Here is a 22,857-nt window from a genome sequence, read left to right as displayed (position 1 = left end):
GCTTGTGAGAGGGCGGAGTCAGAAGTGGAATCTTTCTGCTCAGAGGAGCGTGAAGCCGGCAGCTACATGCAGGTCAGCCATTACCACAGAAGAAGCCGAGCATCTGCCTGTGACTCCCGGGAACAGTTTAACGAGGGGACGCTGCTTGTCACCGGGGCGTCTTTGGCAGGACCTGCCGGTCTCTCGCCCCGTCTGCTCCCTCTTTCTCCCCCTCTGTCTCCCTCCTCTTCACCAGTCCCCTTCCTCTGTGTCTGCCAAACAGAGGAGGGGCTGGTGTTTACTGCTGCCTCTTCCCTTCAGGGAGCGATGGCAGGTTTTAGCGATGAAAGCTTCTCCTCACTGTAACTTGAATCTCTCTCTCTTTCCCGTGTGCCCTTTGTCTTTAAAGGAACTCTTCTCGTGTCCTTGCCAGTCTGTCTCTCGACTCTGACTCTGTTTCCTCTCTAATTGCTTCTGTGTAGCAGCTCCTTGTTTTTGGAGTTTGGGCCACGGCTGCCACCTGTGCCTCTTTTTCTTCCAAAAGTCTCTGAACTAACTAGCGTCGCAGTCAAAACTCGTTTGGGTTACGATAACAATTAAGATGACGTTGCTAGATAACACAGATCGGCAATAACAGCAAATGCATAACGTTTACATGCAGGGTTAGTTTGATGTTAGGGTTAGTTCACCCAAATAAACAATACATAATTTGTCATAATCTTCAATAAAGGGAAATAAGCAGCAATGACAACAGATGCTTGGCAGAGTTTGACCAGAGCTTCACCACCAAACATGTCCTCTTCCTTTAAAGAGGCAATTTCCTTCAAGTCTGTTCAGATCTTTCTTCAGATTATAGACACACTTTCTTCAACAATCTTTTCAAGTCCTGACACTTATTTTGGTGCTGATGAGTCAAAAATATTGAGTGTAAGGTTTCTTCTAAAGTAACAAGATGCTCCTTATTCCTCATTTTAACCAGGTAACAGACTGATCTCCTGATATTCTCCCTGCAAAATGACTTGTAGCCAAAGATTTCAGCTTTATTCTTATAAAATTGAAGTTTTTCGGTAATAATTTGTCTTTGTTCTTATAATCTCTCTTTTTTTGGGCTTAGATATCCAGTCTCTCTGATAGTTGCAGTTTTATTTTCACATGGCTCTGCTATTTATGTGGATCATCCAGCACAGGACTTATTATTCCTTATGATTTTCATATGGATTCTGCAGCAGTAAAAGGGCAACAAGCTCCGACTCCATGTTGTTATCAACATCCTGTATGTGTGTGTCTGCACAGTGGTGGCATGTTGATGTGTGTGGGCTAATGTGAATCAACACATTAGGATTCACCACAGTTCACTTTACCTCTGTCGCCCCAGCTCTTCAGAGAAGCAGCCATTGTGTCCAATTCCCTCCGTAGAGCCGAGCACACCTGTACCGTGACAGCGTCCTCTTCCCGTGTGATGTGTTCATCGTGTGCGAGCGGCGTCGGACGGCTGAGGTGAGTTGACCTGAATTCTTCACCGGTGTGAACACCACCGGCAGATATCGTGTCACGCGCCCTGTGTCAAGGTAGAGTCCGAAATCTCATTCACGTCACAGAAACAACTGGAAACTAGAAAGGAGCAGTAGAGTAGAAGTGGCAGCGAATCCACACACTCATAGATTTAGATGTTTCACCGGGTCAATTCTGGAAGTTAAAGAGAGTGGGAAAAAAAATTCCTGCATTGAATAGGCACCAAAATTGAATGGCTTCTTCCTTGGTTGTGTTTGTGTAATCGTGCTAACAAACTAACAAACAAACAAAGGGTGACAACATAATTTTGGTGGATGTATTTATTCTTGTAGTATTTTTCTTTTGGTAAATCCGCTGGTTTCGTGCTAACAGAGGTAAAGGGCTCCCAAAGTGCAAAATACTGCACATTTTGATTTGAATTAGAATTATTAACACTTCCATTTACATGCCATGCCTACAACCTTTGCATTTGTGTATTAACTCAATACATCTCATAGCTTTATTTCACCTTGTCCCCTCTCTTAACAGTTGACTCTATGAAACTGTAAAATGCATATCAACAAACTGAAATAAAACAATATCATCTCTGGTTTTCGTGCATTTCTTTTAAAGAGATATAATAAATTTAATAATTCCGAATTGGCCCAGGTGTGATTTCTAGGACATTTTCCATGTAGAAATTGATGGCGGTCTACATGCATTTGGGAAGAGGTGATAATATTTTACACATTCTACAGGTATGTTATTTTTCCTCTCCCCCATTCCGAGGTGTCTGTGATGAAACCCCAGGGACCAACATAAACCCCCCCCAACATCCCTCCAAGCAAATGAAAAAAAAAAACCATTTTCTTCCAAGCTCCTGGAAACTGTGGAACAGATTGTGAATGGTATCTTTTATTTATGGACGGCGTCGGTTCGATACATAAATAATTTCTTCAACAGGGTGTCGGTCGGTCGGGGGTTCGGCTGGGGCGGGGGGGTAGCGGTTGGGCTCGCACCGCCAATCCCAGCCGAGGCTGATTTGCAATTTAGGTGTGGCACTGAAGGCCAAAAGTGCTGGATTTGGCATTGAGCAAAAATAGACAAGAGCTGTGATCATGTGTGACACTGAATAGGATTACCATCTGTAGCTGAGGGGCCGATTGCTGCCCTAGATTGTATTGAAATGAGGGGGGGGGGGCATCAGATTGGTTTGTGGCCGTGACAAGAAAGCAGATTTCTTTTTTATAGCTTTCGTTTAGTGCCAGACTCTCAACTACCCTGCTCCGAGCTGCCTCCGCCTTTCACATATATATTTTTAATTCCATATTTCCCCCCCTTGCAATCATCTGCACTATACTTGACACCTGAAACGACTCCATCGGATCCCGCTGAAGTTCCGATTAGGAGTCCTCAGAAATAGTCGACTTGTACCTTTTATGATTAGAACAGTTTTCCTCGTGGTTCTCGAGCTAATGGACGAGGGCCGGGTGGAAGCATCGCCTCCCGTGTGGTCAGGTCCCGTTTTTTCCTGTAAGAGCAGTGGGGACAAGGGTTTCTCCATTATGCTATCTATTGATTCCAGAGTGCTCTGTGTGCCAAGCCGGCGAAACCACCCACCAGCTGTCCTTGCGATGTCAGGGATGTGAATAGGAGTTTGATAAAGCCACAGATGGCATGCTTCTCCCGCCCCTCCATAAGTGCCATTCCTGATGTGTTGCCACATAAATGGAGCCGATACAATTTGTACCGCTGGAGCTGAAAAATTGATTAGGATGGAGGCAGCAGAAAGGTCCTATAGATGTGGAGGAGTCGGTGTGCTGCGCTGCATATGTATTGTGCACATAAAAACACACACGAGGTGCCACTTGGAATGCGTTTGTGCCTCTTAAATCATGCGCAACCTGGTTTTTACTCCTCCAAAGAACACTTATCGAACACAAACTGAATAACAATTCAACACTTCTCTCCCAAAATCAGCATTAGGGCACGAATTTCTATTATTTTTATTTAGAAACAGAGAAGATACTGTATTTGCAATTAACTTTCTATGTTCTCCTTTTCTCCAGGTTCTCCGGCTTCCTCTCACAGTCCAAGGAGTTGAGTTAATTCTAGACTTTAAATTGTCCATCGGTGTGAGTGTGAGTGGTTCTTTGTCTCTGTACGTTGTGATTCACTGGTGAACTGTACAGGGTTTGCTCCAGATCGGCTCCAGTGCCCCAGCGACCCTGAGAGGATAAGCTTCATAATGCATCGATGGATTAACTTATCATGTGCAACCTGGTTTTTACTCCTCCAAAGAACACTTATCGAACACAAACTGAATAACAATTCAACACTTCTCTCTATTTCTATTATTTCTATCATTTTTTATTGAGAAACAGAGAACCTGCTATATTTGCAATTTACTTTCTATATTCTCCCGGTGTCCTAGTGGGTTTTCTCCAGGTTCTCCGGCTTCCTCCCACAGTCCAAGGAGTTGAGTTAACTGGAGACTCTCAATTGTCCATTAGTGTGAGTGTGAATGGTTGTTTGTCTCTGTTCGTTGTGATTCACTGGTGAGCTGTACAGGGTTTACTCCAGATCGTGTCCATTGCCCCTGCGACCCTCAAAGGATAAGCTTTATGTATTGATGGATAAACTTATGTATAATCTATATAAAGCATCAATACAATATGTTTAAATTCAATCCAACACGGCAATATCTCTGTTCAGAAGTGCCTTCGCCATTCAGCTGTTTTAAGTAAACACACCAATTAAATTGGATTCCATGCCGGCTGTAAACTTTTTCTTCAAATGGGGGATATATATTTCTTGCAGTGAAACTTTCTGGAAACTGACAAGCAAACAAGTAAACAAGATCTCCTCCGTTGTCAGACAGCAGGCAGCCCTCGCTCCACGAGAACAGGGCTGCCGCTCAAAGGAAAGAGGTCTTCTTGGAAACTGCGAATTCTCCATATGGAGCCACACGTGTAGTCTCATTTCTTTTGTTACAGTGACAGTTGAGCCAGCCGACTGATTGTTACAAACACCGAGCTAAATTTGGCTCGTAAAAAAGTAGAAGGACGACTTCCATCTTAGATTCTCAGGCTGTTGAGAAACAAACCTTAAAATTCGAGATTTAAATAGGACGCGTACTTTCTTTACAACCCTTGATATGAAAACAGCCGAGGGAGCAAATATGAACCAGATTTTTTGTCACCATTTTTAGCTTTAGCTTTATTCATATTTAAATGGTTTCTATATGGCAATGCTCCGTTTACAGCACTGCAGTTCTATGGCTTAACGGTGACTGACAGGGAAGTTTAGCTTTCTGCCCCCGAGCGCCATCAAGTTGTGCTTTGAGTTCCGCGGCTGGGCCTTTTCAAAGAGTGTCACTGGTGAGCTGCATATGGATATTGGATTGCTAATAAGCTGAGTGCTCCAGTCATGTTGCTGAGCCTCCTCTTTCCTGGATACTGAATACCCCTCGTCTTATGTTATGTAACTTTCTGTTGGTGCCACCGCTGCTGACGGAGGTGCAACACAAGGACTGCTCGCGTCTAAAAATGTCCTGCGATCCCCCCCCTCTGAGTCTTGGAAATGAAAGGAGGAAGGGCAAGGAGCTGGTGGAACACGGAGCAGCGGAGGAAATAACTCACGAGCAAAACCCTCAGGTCTTACTTTGTGCAGGAAATTCTGACCCCTGACTAAAAAAGCCTCATACGTACCAAAAATTCATTATCATAAAATCTTTAACAGCAGCCAGATGTAGGTCTCATTATCTGCATTTTTATTTGTATTTGAAAAGGTGTTCTTTCATTTGTTCAATACCAATATATCTTTTCTCTTTTTGTCTCTGGTTCTGGTGAAGGAAATGGGAAAGTTAAATACTCCCTCTGTAAGCACACATCCTCTTAACATCTTCTTCATCAAAATTTTCTGCCACAATCTGCAGCAGACGTGAATCTAAACGGGAAACTTTTTGCCCTAATGTGCAATATACAGCCCAAAGCCAGGAGCAAGTATCATAAAACACCAATTTTATTGCACTAACATGTCATAAAGGTAATTGTCCTTCATACACGAACACTCTGGCCCCAAAACAGTGCTATAAAAAAAAACTTTCGCCACCAGCCGTCACCGCAAACAGTCCCAGATGAGCCACTTCGCATTCTGCAGAGAGAGAAGCCTTGAAGAAAACTATTAAATCACAGCAGGTTGTACAACTGTAACTGCAGTTCGGGCAAAAGCAAAGTGATTCCTCAGTTTTAGTCGCATCCCGAAGTTTTAAGAGACACTTGACCTTTCCCCAAACCCTGTCTCCCTTAGTTACCGTTAGTAGATCACGATAACCGTTGGACAAATTTACCATTAAAAGTTTTGAGGCCTTGATTTCATGCTGAGATGGACTGAAGCAAACTTCTCATTTCCAGCCAAGGACCGTCTGTACGAAAAACAGCTCATGAGGTGTAGCCAGTGAGCTATTTAAGCTAAGGTCACATTAGCTGGTTGATAATGAAATAACTTGTTTTTCCAACTGCATTATTTTAATTAGGGGCCGATGTAGAAGAGTGATTCTTTCTTTTCTATTTCAGTGTAGCACTAGTTTAGAAGTATGAGAAGGACACGTACAAGATCTCACACTTTAACCCTCTACGTACTTGGACAAGCAAGACGGGCAAGAAGCTTTATTGTTGGTATTGTGTAATAGTGTGTTTCTCTGTGGGCGGACGGAAGGAGCTTTACACACAAGGAAAATGCTACAGTGATTATGCTATTGTGGACTGCTGCATTGGAATGTTCCTTAGCCTTGAAGGTAACACTCAGTTAGCTGGACATGCTAACATTTCTCTGAATTATCACTCTTATCACAGACAGGTTTAAAGTGTGTAGAATCCATAATTCTCATCATTACTACTAATCTGTGATTGTCGAGTATCTACTGAGGTTGTTGATTTATTTTCCAAATAAAATTAATGGACAATACTGTAGCATGTTTCTTGCATTTCCTCCTCCAGATTTACGCTGACCACGAGCTCCATGAATATCTTTTTTGCCGGATGAATAAACATCCGCGATGTGTTTGTCCATTTTAAAAACCTCCTCTTCGTCCTTCTCTCTCAAAAAAGGCATCCGCCACTCTTTTCATTGACAGTGTCGTTTAATGAGAGGCACTTACAGTAGACTCTAACACAATTAGGAGTTTCATGACAACCTCGGGAGGAAAATTAATCTCTCAAATGAAATTGGTCTCAGTGCTCAATATGTCACCCAGTGGGAAGCGACTTCATTTCTAATCATTGATCCTCCGTGAATTAAAGCTCATTTTCTGAACGTGTCTGCCTGGCGGAGGCTCCCCGCAGCAGGACGCCGGCTTCCACCCCCCCAACCAGCTCGGAGAACCTTCCCCTCTTCCCATTTGATTCAGGGATTAGATCTGATTACAGATTTGAGCCGGACAACCTCTGAGACAGCCGTGCAATCTCCATTTTTTCCCCCCTCTTGTTAAATTCACATAAAGCTAATGAGATTCTGGCTGGAGATTCTGCCGCATCCTCCATCTTTTACAAGCAGGAGAAGGAGGGATTACTGCACATTGGTCAAAAATACAACCTCAGCCATCCGCCCAGTTATTTGTCTACTGATATATAGCGTTACCGGCAACTGGTGTTCCAGTGAGTTGGTCAAAAATTGGCATTTCAAAATAAAACCCCTTTATAATGACATTCAGCTGTTGTCATTGGCTTGTACCTATCTGCAAAAAAATACACGGTTTCACTCCAGCACATCTGACCAACGTCATGTCACTACATAATAAAATTTACTACTGTTCAACAACAAGACACAGACATGTTTTTTCTTTTTTCCCTTTGGTGGAAGTGTATTGTGTACGTGTGTATGTAAACATAGTTTTGACAGCCGCTCTCATTTGGAGGAGAGCCATGTGCCACACAAGCAAAGAAACGATACAACCAAACTCCTTATGGTCCACATCTAGGACAGGGCGGCAGCAATAGAAAACAAGTAATACATCTTTTTCGCTTTGCGTAGTCATGAAAATATCTGTTTTTATACAAAAATTAAATACAGTTACAGTATGTTACAACTTTTTTTTTGTTTGTTTCCCGTACAGGTGAGCTCAAGCATGACTACAAAGCTTCTGAGAAAAGAAAAAAAAAAGTACTACATTGGTATTTTGTCAAGAGGCTTGATAATAATACATGTGCAGAATTTTCGCAAAAAACAACTGACACCCTTCAGCGAACCAAAAAAAAATCACCAGAGTCACCAAAGCACAGGAGGGAGGAGGAAGTGAGGAGGCAGGAGGTGAGGAGAGAGGGAGGAAGGAAGGAGCCGAGGAGGGAGGGAGAACAGAGAAGACGGCGAGTAAGGAAGGAGGCAGCGAGACGTTTTAAGAAGTCCCCGTCCACAGTATTATTTTTTAACCACTTCAGATGATACTTAGAAATCTTGTGTGTCTAGTTTTGTACAGTTTGCTCTCAGAGTGTGTGTCGCTGCCTCTAATGAGATTCACCAGCCGATGACATAACCACAAAGTGAGGCCTCCAAGTGAAAGACAGCGGCGACTCCTCCTCCTCTTTCACGGATCCGTCTATCGTTCAGCTCAACAGATCCGTGCTCGACCGACACCCGCAAACCGTGGGCACACAAAAGAGTTTCTCACGCCCAGCACGCCGCTCACACGTCTCTTGTCCTTCACGTCCTTGATGTTGAGAGTCTCAGTCTCATCACATGTGGTCTTAGGGGTTTCGGTTGAGGAATGCGAGGCCCGTCCGGTTCCCCTCACCACAGGGAAACAATCACTAGCGGGAGAACGATGGCGCTGAGGGCGGCGCGGCAGCCGATCGGCGGATGATGGAGCGCGGCCCGTCCGGACAATTGGTCGTCGCACTCCCCGGGGCCCTGGCAGCGAGCTCTCTCGCACAGGACGCCCGTGAAGCCGGGGGAACAGTGGCACCGCTGATGGTGGTGGCACGTGCCGCCGTTCTGACAGCGCAGCATGGCGTTGTCGCACACTCGAGCTGCGGAGACAAAGCAAAAAGGGGGGCAGGGGAGACAGAAGGGGGGGGGGGGGTGATTAATAGATCACTCAGGGATAGGGCGGCAGAGAACATCAACAGGCAGGTTCATGGGGCACAAGCTGCCTCTCCCTGCTCCTGTCGGCACCGCTCGGCGTCCTCAGAGCTCGGCTGACACATTTGGGGAGGGCGACGCCAAGGACTCTGGTGAAGGAGGGCGGAGAGGAAGAGGAGGAGACAAACAACAACCGGGGCACATGTACTGTGTGAAAACAGCCCACAGCCGGCGAGTGCCCTTTCCCTGAGTGACTGTTTATGACAAAAGGAACACAGACAGACACCTTTATGGATTTTACGGATATTCTTAGGAGCAGCACAGGAGCAAACAATGCCGGCAAAATAATACAGCAAACAAAACCAATGGCGGTGATGAGGTGAAATTATTGATAAGTGAATCAAAGGACGCCAGAGTATTAACAGGCCTTCGCTTTCAGGACGGTAGGATTAAAATGTGCTTCTCCTCTGTGGCGGCAATTTTACCATTTGGGCATTGATGTATAGAAAGATGAGCAAATGGATTCCCTTACATATCAGGGTGTTGCTCAAGCAACTGATGTTATATGACTTTGTCACTCACATGGTCACCTAACAAATGACGTCTCATGACAGGGGATGTGAGTGGGTTGTAAAACATTGATAAGAGATCTTTGAATACAGATGTTTCACTGAAGGGGTCTGAGACAGAGCAGGAGACAGGATACTGATCACCTATTTCTAGTGATCAAAGAGGTGAATCGATCACATGCGTTCCTCTCCAGGAGGAGCTTGGAAATGTATAAAAGTGCTGTGTGTCCTGTATGTCATTGCTCATTGGATGAAATCTTTGCCATGGTTTTGTACGGTGATGCCCATCTGCAGATGTAGAATTAAAACTTCCAGATGACTTGTGCTTGACTATTGAGAAATTCCCATGACACCTCTAAGAGCAGAGAGAGGGGAAGGTGGGATGGAAGCCTGGCTCCACCAGCTCCACCTTCTGATATGCAAATTAATTTCCAGGTTATTCGCCAATTGCTGTTATTTCCTTCCCTGCGGTTAACATTACAAACAAACAACACAACACTGTTGGCAGAAATGGATGTAATGTCCTGAACCCGCACATGCTCCGGCGTCTGAGGAACATTTCTTTGTTTTGATACGGACTGATTAGGACTACATGAGCTAATATTCACATTTCCAGACAAAAACCCACGACTCAATTATCCCAGGAAGCCTCTCTGCTGGCAGAGGTGAAATCCTGGAAGAGGTAATATTTGCCAAGAGATTTCAGTGTAATTGGATATCGCTCCCTGCATAAATAGTAATCACATTTTTGGTTTTTGAGTAATGTGGCTCATGCGTCAGAATAAACCCCCGACAAATAATCATCGCCGCTGCCAAAACTGATTAAAAAGGCGCCGGGATTGAGTTAACTTCATAATATCTCCACCCTCTTCACACAGATAAAGCTGCTGTTAGGTGCTTTAAATGGAAATTCCACCTGTGGATGCAGGGATTTATGATCACTTTGGGATTTTGAAGTATTTCTGTGCAGTGCTGCCATTCCTTTTCTTCTTTTTTTTTTTGGTGGATCCACTTTTCATGCCTCATCTGCCACCACCAGACGGAGCGGATTTGTGTGATGACTTTGTTCTGTTAAACTGTTTTTATGTGTTTCTGGGAAAGATCAATAATTATAATATAACAGGAGCAAATATCATTCAAAGTGCTTATTTAAAATGCAGCAGCTCTGGTGTCTGCGTGACAGATTTCTCTCTCTCTGTGATTGTTGAGCACTGGTGAAAAATAATGAGTCTGGCAATAAGCCACTGCTCTTTGTGATTCAGGAACTGACAAAGAAACCTGACATTTACCACTGATGTTGGAGATGGATTCAAAAAAATGTAATTGATGCTGGAAATATGATATTGTGATGTTCAGATTTAAGTGAAACACACACAAACACACATACACTGGTATGCAAATCCTATCATGAATACGCTGTGTGTTTACAGTCATTTCCATTTAAAGGGCAAATCAAAACTGAACAAGGAAAAGATTGATGCTGCAGATGTTTTTTTAAGCAACAGGTTTTCGATAATTTCCATAAAAGTGATGGAACTAGAATCTTGAATATTATAATTGGCTGTATTAGTCACTGGCTTTGCTGAAAGTGATCATAGCACTTTACTGATATTTGGCAGTTTTGCAGAAAACCATATCATATGTCTGTGTTTTGCATTTACCTGGTGATGCACACTAAGTATATTCTCCTCCTCTCTTTCCCTCCCCTTGTGTGTTAAACGTTTGTGTTGAGTGTGTGTGTGTGGTTGTGTGTCGTAGGTTGCTGCAAGGCTGACCCACTTCTCCACTGCACACCTGTGAATCCTCATGCAGTCTACTCCAGTAGCATATAAACCCAGCGCTGCCTCTGTTCTCTGGCACTTGGTCGGTTCACCACAGAGATGCTCCACTTAGTCTCAGCAGTTCTTGATCCTGTTGAGTTTTATTTCCTGTTTCACTCTGTGTCTTCAGGTTTTACTCTCAGCTGCCTCTCAGCCCTGCAGCACTTTCTGTCCCCTCCTCAACTCTGGAGCACTCAACTCTCAGGATCCATTCTCTGGTCAATTGTGATGCATTTATTCTACGTCCTCTGCAGTTTGTGTCCTGTACCAGATTCAGACATCATGACAATAGTGACTTTTTTACCAAACTAAGGAGGTTATGATTTCCTTGTTTGTTTGTTTGGTTTTAAAATGTCTCTCAGCAGGATTACTACTGAACTAAAACTACTGAGCACAATTCCATTAAATCTTACATAAGGGTGGGGCTTGTCCAAAGGGAGAACCCATTACAATTTGGAGTTGATCGGATGAAAACAGCAGAGGCAGGAATGATGTGCTCTTTGTGCGCCCTTCTAGTCTTATCATAAAATGGATTAAATTTTAGCAAAACTTTACATTTCCACATTTACTGTCTTTCTACTCATTGTTTTCGTTGTGTGGCAGGAAACTTTACTATATTTTAGCATTTATTCTTTTTATTTTTCAATATCAGACAAGCAAAATCAGCATTTAGCTGCTCTGGGTATATAAGGCACTGAAAACAAGCTACAATGAGAGTGAATATTGTTTGTCATGTGATTAGAAACATCGTCGCTATATCAAGTGAAATGCAGATAAGTGAGTGTTCAGTTCACAGCTTGTTTCTTCTGCCCAGACGTGACTAACAGCCCTTCATTATATTTTGTTTGTGATGTTTATATTTAAAAGTCTAATCCCGACCTGACCAAAAGTGGTCCCACAACCCTGCACACATTATAGGCTTAACACCAAACATCAGGTCCTATTAAACCAGCCGGTCCCCCCCCCCCCATGCCGAGCAAAAAGTGTCTGCTGAACTTTGCATGAAAATAACTCCTGAATCACAGCCGGCCCGTCCTCAGCGGATCCAAACATTAACGGCCTCCTGGCTACACTGAGGAGAGATGTTGTTCTCTCGTTTCTCAGTTAATGGACACCTGCTCTGTGTGTGTTCACAGAAATGTCCATGGGATCTCCATTGTCTAGTGAAGGCGTTAAATGTGCTGCCCGTGGCCGGAGGATAATCCGGTGGCCTCCGGCGGCCCCTCAGGACTGACTGTCGCTCTAAAAGCATTTGTGGCTCAATTAGTTTGCTTCTGCAGAAGCTTATGAGCCTGCAGAGTCTCAGTCCATTCACAGGACCTGCTGTCATAAACAAAACAATATCACATTAAAGTTGCTGTCTTCAGTAATAAAATGTATAATATGCATTTACACTTGCTCAGCGATAATCAGTATAGCCAGTAAAGCATAACGCTTTTTATTTGATTGTATGTATTAAATATCACATTTGATTATTGGGAGGAACCCATGAAATCTTGGAGATCTGGGGGGAGAAAAAAGGCAAATCCAGGATTTTTAATATTGGACTTTAATAAAAATAAACAACTCACATGAGACGGATCCTGGAGAAAATACTAAAATTAAAGCAGCAGAGCCTGGACAGCGTTGGTTTGTGTTGGCAGACTTTGTAAAGCTCCCTCCAGAGCCACAGAAAACATTTTGCTGTGTATTGATTCAGTGTTATGTTGCACAGTGGTGCAGTGGTTAGCACCGTTGCCTCAGAGCAAGAAGCTCCGAACCCTGGGGCCTTTCTGTGTGGAGCTGGAGTTTTCTACCCGTGTGTGTGTGTGTGTGTGTGAAGGTTTTCTCCAGAGCTCCTCAGTGCAGAGACATGCAGACCTGGGGTTCGGTTAATTGAAGAGAATCTAAATTGGAAGGTTATTTGTTTGTGTGTGTTTGGCCCTGAGATGGACTGGCGACCCTTAAAGGATAAGTAAGATTGCAAATGTTCCCCCTGTGGGACTAATAAAGGATTATCTCATCTTATCTTAATGGAAGGATGGATTTTCCCCTCTGGGCACCGAACTAACTAACTTTTAACATTAAGAAAATTAAGTGATTGTCATCCTATTTGAACGATTTTCCACAAACAACTTCCATATATCGTGGTGTGGACATCCCGTGGCATGACTCCCTCTTGGACCTGTGCTGGCAGCGAGTGAGAACACAGCAATTTGAGTCCCGACAAAGCACCAGCTCGCTCCCCCCCCCTGAGACATACGTGCACCTCACACCCCCGTCCGATGTGTGACATTTTAGCAGGATAACTGTTATGACAGATCCATCCTTGGGCCCTGGTGTCGCACGAACCACCACGGAGAGAATTCTCCACGGCATCGGCTTCACAACGATGGAAATCTGGACTCTTGTTTGATCAGAAGCATGATTCTAAAGAAAGAGTCCTTCTCCAGTATTTTTAAAACCTGTTTCTCGTTCACACAAACTGAACCAGAGTTTTTGATCCGATTATTGGAACACGTTTCATCTAATGTGATCCCGAAACATAAGACATTCAGTTCTGTCTATTGTGTTTGCAGGGGATCTGACTGTCTGTTTATGTCCTAAACATAGCCGGGCAGTTCTCTAATCCTCTGATCTGACGGGATGATGAGAGGATGTCCTCACACGTCTCCTGCTGCAAACCGAAGTCTCTGAGATGCAGAAAGTCGCAGCACGATAAGAAGTTTAAAGAGATAAATCCGTGTCCTAGACCACAGCGCCTGTCAATCCTATTTGTGGAAAATCTAGATCTTATGAGGGAGAGAAAAGAATCCACTGGAAAAAGCAAACCCTTTCAAATACTTCAGTTCATATTAACAGATCGGATATTACACAAATCCCTGAGTTATAATGCAGACATTTATCTTTAATCCAATAAAAGGTTCCTTTTTAACATGAAATACTGAGACAACAGCAGCTTAATTGAATTTCCCCTTTTTTTTTAAATGGCTTTTATAATTATACATTCAGCAGTGTAATTAACTTTAACTGGAGACAGTTTCCAGATACAGGATCTTCTAATTATATAAACCGAGACAGAATAGTGTTGCTACAATTACATTGGATCAATATCTTTTGCCATAATGTCAGGGTAAGCTGAGACCTGCGTTCAGCGGTGCCTCCTGTTATCATATTAACATGAAGGCTTCATCATTAGTCATGACTGCAAGCTCGGAAGTTCAGAATAAATTGTCAGCTGCACTCGGCAGAGGCGGAGAGTCGCACTGCAGCTAAACACAGATCTGTGCTTTCCCTTCAAGAACTCAAGTTTCAGACAATTCTTGTCAAGTCAGAATCGGAAGCTTTACAAGAGCATAACTTGCATAACTTGCAGGAGTTTCCATGTGTTCAATTGCTTATTATGTCAAGAAAAACTAAATAAGAAAAACTCTAAAAATATTTAGAACTACGCATTAGTTTGCATAACTGTGGGCAGTGACATGTTGTTTTTACATGGTTCCTCTCCTAATGCTAAGCTAACCAAGGTAATAAAGGTACGTCCAAAGATGTCTCACTATTCCTTTAAACTGCTGCACATTTTTCATTTAATTTACAATCTTTTAACTATTTGTATTCACCAATAGTAAATACTATTGGTACGTTACTGTCATTTCTTTATTGTGTTAAATGTATTTGTGCGTAGGAAAAGTCACAGACGTGGTTTTGTTGTGGATTTCATATTTGCAATGAGACATTGTCCAGGTTGAGATTTTCAGACAGTGTTAATCAGCCACGGTATTAAAGCCAGAACAAATGATCAATCACTCGCAGTCGATAGATAGAAAATTAATTGCTGCTATTTAAAGACTCATAACACGCATTAGTTCTGACTAATGTTTGATTGTGTGTGTGCAAGAAAACGCAGAAGCTGGAATGTTAAAACGTTAATGAGACGGTGGTTTAGATTGATCAGTGACTGGTTTTCTTTCACCTGTGAGGGCAGCAAACCCTGAATTCTTTTCATTGATGCATGTGTGTGTTATTATCCATGTGTCTTTCATGAGTGTAACAAAAACAATGATATTATTTGCATGTTAAAACTCGTGTATGTGGACAAAAGTGTTGGATAACTTGATTGTTGATGTTAAAAACCCAACAATTCTCATTTACCCTAAAGTATCATGGTCTTGCAGAGGGGGAGATTAATAAATATAAGATATAAGAAAAGAGCTGTTATGTTACAAAACAAAGTCAACCAGGTCTTAAGGTTAATCTATTAATAATTTTTCAGCCCCTTGTTCTTTTACAATATTAAATCTGATAACTAAAAAAATATATATTTATGACTCACTCATTTAATGTATAGTGTTTGTCTTTGTGTTTTTTGTTTTCATGAGAAGCTTAAAGAGATGTACGACTTTAGCATCTTGTTATACAACGAGTGTCCAGAAGGAAAAGCCCCCTCCCTTGATCATGGAAATCCTGCTCGTCCTCCTTCTGGTGACTTAACACTTACTACACAGGATATTTGGGCCGGAGGATTAACAGGAGATAGCTGCAGATCAATCTACACAACACCCCCCCCCCCCACCCTCCTCTCTCCTTCCCCTCTCCTTCCCCTCTCACCTTCTTCCTTGTGAGTGTGGCAGAAAGGCTGCGCCCCCAGAGAGCAATGTGGGGTAATTAAAAAGAGGGCATGATCAAAGAGGTTAGGACGCTGCGGACTCTGTGATCGCGGGTGGGGGGGGGGGGGCATGTGGTCCATTCCCTACGGCGTTCTCACCACAAAAGGAATCCGCCGTCTAGTTAGGACCAGTGTGTGTTGCTGTGCACGGAGGAAGAAGAGGATCTGGGCTTTTACACTGGTTATTTGAATCTTCTACCTTGCAAACCCTCCCCCCCCCCCCCACCCTCCCAGAATTGCCAATTAATAAGCAATCAGTGCTTCCTTTGTATTGTTAATATCATGCTGAAGTTACAAAGCCTATAAGCCTACCTTGGTTACGATTTGCAACACCAAGAGAGGAGGCATTTGCTCGATCTGTGTAAAAACGGGAAAGGTTATATATTACACTGAGTCATATAATACATGCTGTTATATAGTTAAAGAACGGGGGGTCAGCATGCATAGATTAATAGATAATCAGGATTTGGAACGCGGCCGCTCTGCCTTCGGAATCAGTGGAAAAGTCCGGACACGTGTTTGCAGTGCTAAATGGGAGAATGTAGAATCGTGTGCATGCAGCTTTAATGAGTGAATTTTTCCACAAGACAAAGTCGGGAAATGGCAACATGTGGTCGCTGCTTGTGGTTTTCCAGCGTGAGGAGTCACCTCCAGGCATCAACATGCGCAGGGATGCATGGTGGGAACCTCGTATTCATAAAGGATGGTTTTCTTTTCTCTGGCTTTGGGGCAAATATCTGGCTGTGCTCAACAAATATGGTCGAGAGGAATCTGTCTGTCTCTCTCTGTCCGTCTGTCGCCATTTTGCAAACCATGCTGCACATTGAACGTTTCCTTCCATTGTTTCCATAGATGTTTATACACTGTGGAAATTAAAATCTGCTTCTGAATTGTAAGACAATTCTCTTAAAGCTCCTTTATCATTAAGTGTTCTCTTGCTTTTTCTATCCTGTAGAGAAATGAGCGGAACTCTGCGTCTGCTTCCTTCCCAGAAAGTCAGGACAACAACATTTTCCAAATATCGGACTGTACCACATGGCTTGCAAAACTGTTCTTAAAGGAATGTGTAGAAGTATATTTTTGAAACTAACAATTTAGTAGCACTTAAATGGCACTTACTTATAGCATTTTGTAGTTTTGCCTTATTTTTGAAGAATTTGTACTTTCTTGATTCTTGTTGTTCTTGGTTTGTACCCTCGGGGTTGAATGCACTTATTGTAAGTCGCTTTGGATAAAAGCGTCAGCTGAATGAAATGTAATGTAATGTAATGTAAAAGTATATGGTTCATAATGACATTAATAGAAAGTCATTCAGTGGGAAGAGACAATTCTACGTCTTTCAATAAACTTCCTGGAATGATTCTTATTTGGTCACATCATGCACTGGTTCACTTCCATTCATATTAATTGAGGATTAAGATGTAACTCTATATTAATGGCTTATTTGGATTCACCTTTTTTCCACAGTGGAAAACATAGTGATGGATGATAGGGTTGGGTACCGAACTCGATACCTTTAGGAGTAATGACCAGGTTAACGTACTGATTCACATTAAATTAAATTACACGGTGCCAAATTTCAGTCCATGAGAGGAAAGAGAAAAGAGACGAAGACTAAGATCATCATGTATAGCTTCTATAAATGTTTTTTTTCTAGCCTGCATGATTCCCAGCAGCTGCAGCTCATGTTAGCTTGAGTGCAGCCAGCCTGTAACGGTTCATGGACGATGAAACATTAAAGGTTCAGTCTGTCAGATTTAGATGTAAGGGATCTGTTGGATGGAATTAAATAGAAAATAATCCTAGTGATGTTTTCACTTGTGTGTTTCATCTGAATTCTACGACTTGTTTAATACTTCATGTTTACATTAGGAGCCTTTTGAGTTGCTATGACAACTGAAGGCTACCACAGGTTCTCCTTCATGCTTGGCTATTCAGCTGCAACATGCAACTTCACCACTAGATGTCCCTAAACTCTACACACTGAACCTTTAAGTAAGTCACAATCAATAACTTCATCAACATCTTCATGTCAATAATCTGTCAGATTACATTTTTATGAGATAAATATTCAGTGTTTTGTTGATGTTAGCTTAGCTAGTTTAGCATTGTTACTAGAATTAACCAGTAAAGAGCCACTGGTACGACCACAATACTTTTATGAAACCAATAATACATGAATTAGTGCATATTGTAATGGAGATATACTACCGGCAACTTTAAAAGGTATTTTAAAGGAACCATTGGAACCAGTACCGTATTCCAGGTTCCTATATGTGTTTATATTTTAACGGTACCCAACCCTAATGAATGACAACAGTAATGTAGAACACAATCTGTCACACAAACATCAAACGAGAGTTAGTCACTGGGAGGGATTAGTCGACATGCAAGTTTAAAAAGCTTGAACAACTTACGCACTGGTCCATGATTGCTGGGAATACCTGCAGAAAGAGCAGAGAGACACATTGTGAACTTACTCAAGTTTACTTTTGAAACTTCGGTCATGAAACTGCATGAAAAAAAAAAATAGTTTGTGTTGTTTATCCGATTTAGTCTCTAGTGTGTCCACTGATTAGCAGCAGGCATGTTGTTCCAGACACGCTGCCCAGTTCATGATCCAACACCCGCCTTCCTCTGATGATAATAACAGGTCTGCTGCTGATGAAATCAAAAAAATCAAACTGGAAAACATAACAGTCTTTTCTGTGTTTGTAATAAACATGTTATTTTGTTTTATCTCTCCACCCTTAAAACATAGATAATTGTAATTTATCTCTATGGTCTTTATATATTTTATTTACCGCTCTGAGCTCGGTCTTGTCTTTGGCCTGGAGCCGACTCTTCTTCTACCCTGATGAGGCTTTGTCTGAACCGTGTGTGTTATCAGTGTCTGGATGCACCACTTTGTGTGATGTTAATGTCATCAGCAGACAAAATCCAAACCAACAATTAATGTAATTTCTGATCCTTTTCACTCAGCTTCATCGCTTTGTCCTTCTGTGATTACGTGTTTCTGTGTGTGAGGGGGGCGGCCTTTCATTCTGCTTGCACTCCATCCATCACTTCATTACCAGTTTGAGGCGGTCGCAGCCATCGATGGAAAGAGCACAACACGGCAGCGGCAGGGGGAAAGCTGACTTTAAGCTCCAATTTGCAAAGAAGGCAAGCGAGCTGCAGACTCTGAGCAGAAGTTGTTTTCCGTGTGAGGAATAGAGGGCAAACACAACTGCCCTTTGAAGCCAAAACACATTCTACAAACTGATCAAACTCTCTGCCCTAACCCCCCCCCCCTTAACCTGTGAACCTGCTTTGCAACACAAGATGAGTTGACGCTCCCTGTAAAGTGGCCTGTCAACATAATTCCCCGAGTGATTCCTCTTCCGCTCTCCAGGCAACTTACGGATTTTTTACTGCGGACCTTCTTATTCCAGGGATTTGAATCACTCTCACTCACACTCTGCTGCCGACAGCTCCGGCCCATTCCAGCAGTGGACTCCAATTTGGGCTCTAATTTACGAGATGATGGGTCACGTATGTTCATATATCTAAATGTGCGGGGATTTGAATACTTGATGGACCTCGCCCTGTTTCTACCTGTGAGATAAACGACTTCCATGATTAAAGGGGAAGACTTGAAGACAGATGAAAGCTATTAAACCATAATTAGATTTCGCACGTTCAGCATATTTGTCTTGATACGAGGCCTGTATGTTTAATATCCTCATAGGAAATATGAGCCTCACATAATGGACAAAGGCCTGTTACAGGGCCGGGGCTTTACTTATGAGGGGAAGAGGAATAATTCAAGACAAAAGTGTGTTCACTCAACACCTGGGGGACCAATATTGTTACGTCACTTCCATGTGCAACATTATTGCATTTTATGCCGCCGCCAAACAAGTGCTAATATTGCTTTTGATATGGCTAGACCCTGGTTTCATCAGTTCAGTGCAGATGCGGCCAAGTGTTGGATTTTTTAATAACGGCCTGTCAATCTGACGTCGAGCACCGAGCTCAAACTCCACTCATAACACAGACGAGGCGCAGCGGTAAATCTGGCAATAACTCCTTAGAGTTCACAAATGTTCCCGCAAGCAAACTCCCACACACAATCAGAGGAGTCGCATGTGCAAAGAGGCAGACGCATGCATGCACACACAACCACAGACTCACACCTGCTCACACCAATCACTGCATAATCCTCCACTTCATCGCTAACAAACAGCCTGAAGAGAAGCAACAAAGGCACGAACTTACACAAAACCAGTGGATCAATGGTAATAACATGTTCCTGAACAAATCCAATCGAAGCACCACATCCTAAGAAGTCAGACGATCAAACAGAGCGTCTGAGAAACCTGCTGTCAATCCCAGAAGACCCAGGTCCTGGAGGGTCTCCGACTGTGAGACTGAATCAGAGTGAGGAGAGGACGAGAGGACGAGATCTTCCACCATCTGGCCTCGGCTGGCTGTCCACCGGCCCATCCCTCGGTGGCTGCATTAGATTTATTGAGGCAATGAGCCCCCCGCCTCCGGCCTGGGATTTGATGAATGTGACTCAACTCCTGTCCAAGATTATAATGGGGATAATGTAAAAGAGCACCTTCTGCCTCGCACACACCATGAGAACAGACAGTTGAGGCAGGAAGGCCAGATTCAAATTTTGGACGGAGTGAAATTCATGTATGAATGAATGAACCTCAAAGTGGACGACCACTGACGGAAAACATGCAGATGTGAAAGCTGCAAAAAACATGCAGATATTTGAGTTTTGACCAAAAGTGAAACTTTAAGCCCAATGAGCTTGAGATAGATGAAAAAGAAAACAGTGGATGGTGGTAATGCAACGTGGTGTTGGAAGAAGAAGCACAGGGAGCCTTCCTGGGTTGAAATGGAGCTTAAATATAAATACAAATAATTGTTAGTGAACCTTTTGACTGCTTGAAAAATAACTTGTAAGTGTTTTCTAACCTTCACCGATAATTATTAAGAATTAAGATTAACAAGTGTGGTATATTTCAGCTAATAACTCTTTTGAACATGGTTATAAAACATGATGACATCTTAAAAGCTTAAGCGTCTTAAACTCTCTTTGAACACTATTCCAGGTGTTATTCGTTAGCTCTCTCCCCCTTAGAATACTTCTTGACCTGTACAATGAAGGACCCTGTTGTATGACGTCATGTTATCTCTAGTCTTGGGGTTCCACCTCCCACCTATAAAACTTCTTACCCTGCAGGGAGACTTCAGATTTCACCATTTTGGCCTGTGTGATTTCTCCAAGTTCCGGAGCTTGTCTTGACCTGTACTGCTGTTGTGTAATAAACATCATTATACTTGTAAGTACTGGGTCCGCGGTCCTTTTCCTTCATCATCAACTTCTACAACAACACGGCGACCTCTCGGCCGACAAGAATACACCTTACAAGCAAAACAAAACTTTGCTAGGTTGAGTTTGACGGTTCCTTCTTGATCTGTCAATAAAACAAATAATAATAAAGTAAAATCTGATGAAACCCTTTTTCCAAAGCTTTCACTGAAAGTCAACACATGTCGTGAGAAAATGTGAGGAACAAATGAGTAAGGCTGTTAAAAAACTGTTAATCAAACTAATTGATAAAGATTAATAAAACCCTGTTGGAATGGACTCAGCACTGGTCGTCGTTATTGAAGCTTTTCTATCAATTTGAAGTCATGTTGCCTGTAAAATTTGTGTTTCTGTCCGAACACTCAGCCAAAGATTTTGTGACGGCGGAGGATCAATACCGTTGCTCATCTGTTTCTGTCGCTCATTATTCGCCTGAGTGCAGCTTCTCACGACCACTTAAGCAAAAGGTCAATCTGAGAGCAGCTTGTGAGTCTTCTGAAGCAGCAGGACGACCGTGAAAATCCACCGCCCGAAAGGAAACACTCCTCCACCCCCGGCAGCCAAATGACACGCTGTATATTTCATCTCCACGTCAGCTCTGCTAACGGCACATATTTAACGGTGTAGCTTCACCAGACCAAAGGCAGAGGCTCCGAGATATATTTATGAGAGATGCTGCCCAGAGGCAAAGGGCTGATGAGAAGTCAAAGTCGAGCAAAACTAATAAATAAGTCAAAGTTATGATGTTTTCAGAATTGCCATGGTCATCAGATATCACTGACTGCTAGAACCAGTATCAACAGTATCCCAGTAGAAATAGAAACACTGGTGTACTCACATATATTGGCGGTTCCTTTGGGGATTGGCAGGTAGGAGCCCACGCTCCAGGCTCTTCCGTGGTAGTGCCTCTTGCAGCGGCTGCAGTCCGGCCCCGTGGTGTTGTGCTCGCACTCGCAGCCCAGCTTCCCCTTGTCGAACACACAGCTGTTGGCGTGCAGGTTGCACTTGCATCTGAGACAGAAAGATAACGGCAGAAGGAAAACAAAGACATGAATAGGCATCCTTCTGCAGCTGTTGAATCGATGCCTTCTGGAGAGAATTACGCAAAAAAGTCTGCCCTGGCTTATTTGTGCCTAGGGTTGCAAAATTCTGGGAATATTCAAAGTTGGAAACTTGCCATGGGAATTAACGGGAATTAACGGGAATAAACTGGAAATTTTGTGGATAATTATACTAACTGTATTTACCTTGTCATATACAGACATAAATATAAACATTTTGTTGTGTCATAGGCTGATTTGAGCCCTGAGGAAACTTTGGGCACTTGACTATATGCTTCTGCATCGTTGTGTCATTCTTAACATAGGTCTTTGCACAGTATTTGCTAATGTACACAGCCTTTCCTTCTACATTGGATGGGGTGAAATGTCTCCACACATGAGATAGTGCCCGTGGCATTGTTCTGTAGAATAAGATGAGAAAAAAGTTTGTAAAAAAAAAACACTAATGCAATGCCAGAGATATAAATAGTTAGCCAAACAATTGGAATCGTCTGTGAAAATATTTTACAATTGATGGATAAATGAATGGAAATAGGCTAGATGAACAGATGAACAATCCTCAATCAGCACGCTAATATATTTTAATTTGCGTATTTTTTTTTTTCAAAATTCCCAAAATTCCCTAGCTTAACTTCCCATGGAAAGTTTCCGGAAAGTTTCTGGAAATTTACCGGAGACTTTCCGCCCCTTTGAAACCCTATTTGTGCCTTTCGCAGTTTTTCACTGGGGTAAATAGAAATCCTGGTGGGTTATCTCACTTGGATCCTGCCTTTCACAAAGATTCATTATGCCCGGCTTTGAAAAAAAAACACCACACAAGGCCTCATTTGTCGCTGCCCCCCCG

General features: G+C 42.7%; 1 protein-coding gene across 1 annotated transcript in view; it reads right to left on the bottom strand.

The window, feature by feature from the left end:
* Positions 1–8,256: 8,256 nt before the first annotated feature.
* Positions 8,257–22,857, bottom strand: part of LOC133018264 (netrin-G1-like) — a 53,878-nt gene continuing 39,277 nt past the window's right edge. Inside the window, exons 3-6 of the mRNA XM_061084585.1 lie at positions 21,791–21,963; positions 17,999–18,025; positions 15,894–15,938; positions 8,257–8,495 (exon numbers count right to left, since the gene is read on the bottom strand). Coding sequence (XP_060940568.1) covers positions 8,257–8,495; positions 15,894–15,938; positions 17,999–18,025; positions 21,791–21,963 — 484 coding nt within the window. The remainder of the gene's footprint in view (positions 8,496–15,893; positions 15,939–17,998; positions 18,026–21,790; positions 21,964–22,857) is intronic.

The sequence above is a fragment of the Limanda limanda genome, chromosome 13 (genome assembly GCF_963576545.1).
Source record: "Limanda limanda chromosome 13, fLimLim1.1, whole genome shotgun sequence".
NCBI classification, from domain to species: domain Eukaryota; kingdom Metazoa; phylum Chordata; class Actinopteri; order Pleuronectiformes; family Pleuronectidae; genus Limanda; species Limanda limanda.
This window is presented reverse-complemented; position numbering and strand designations above follow the sequence as displayed.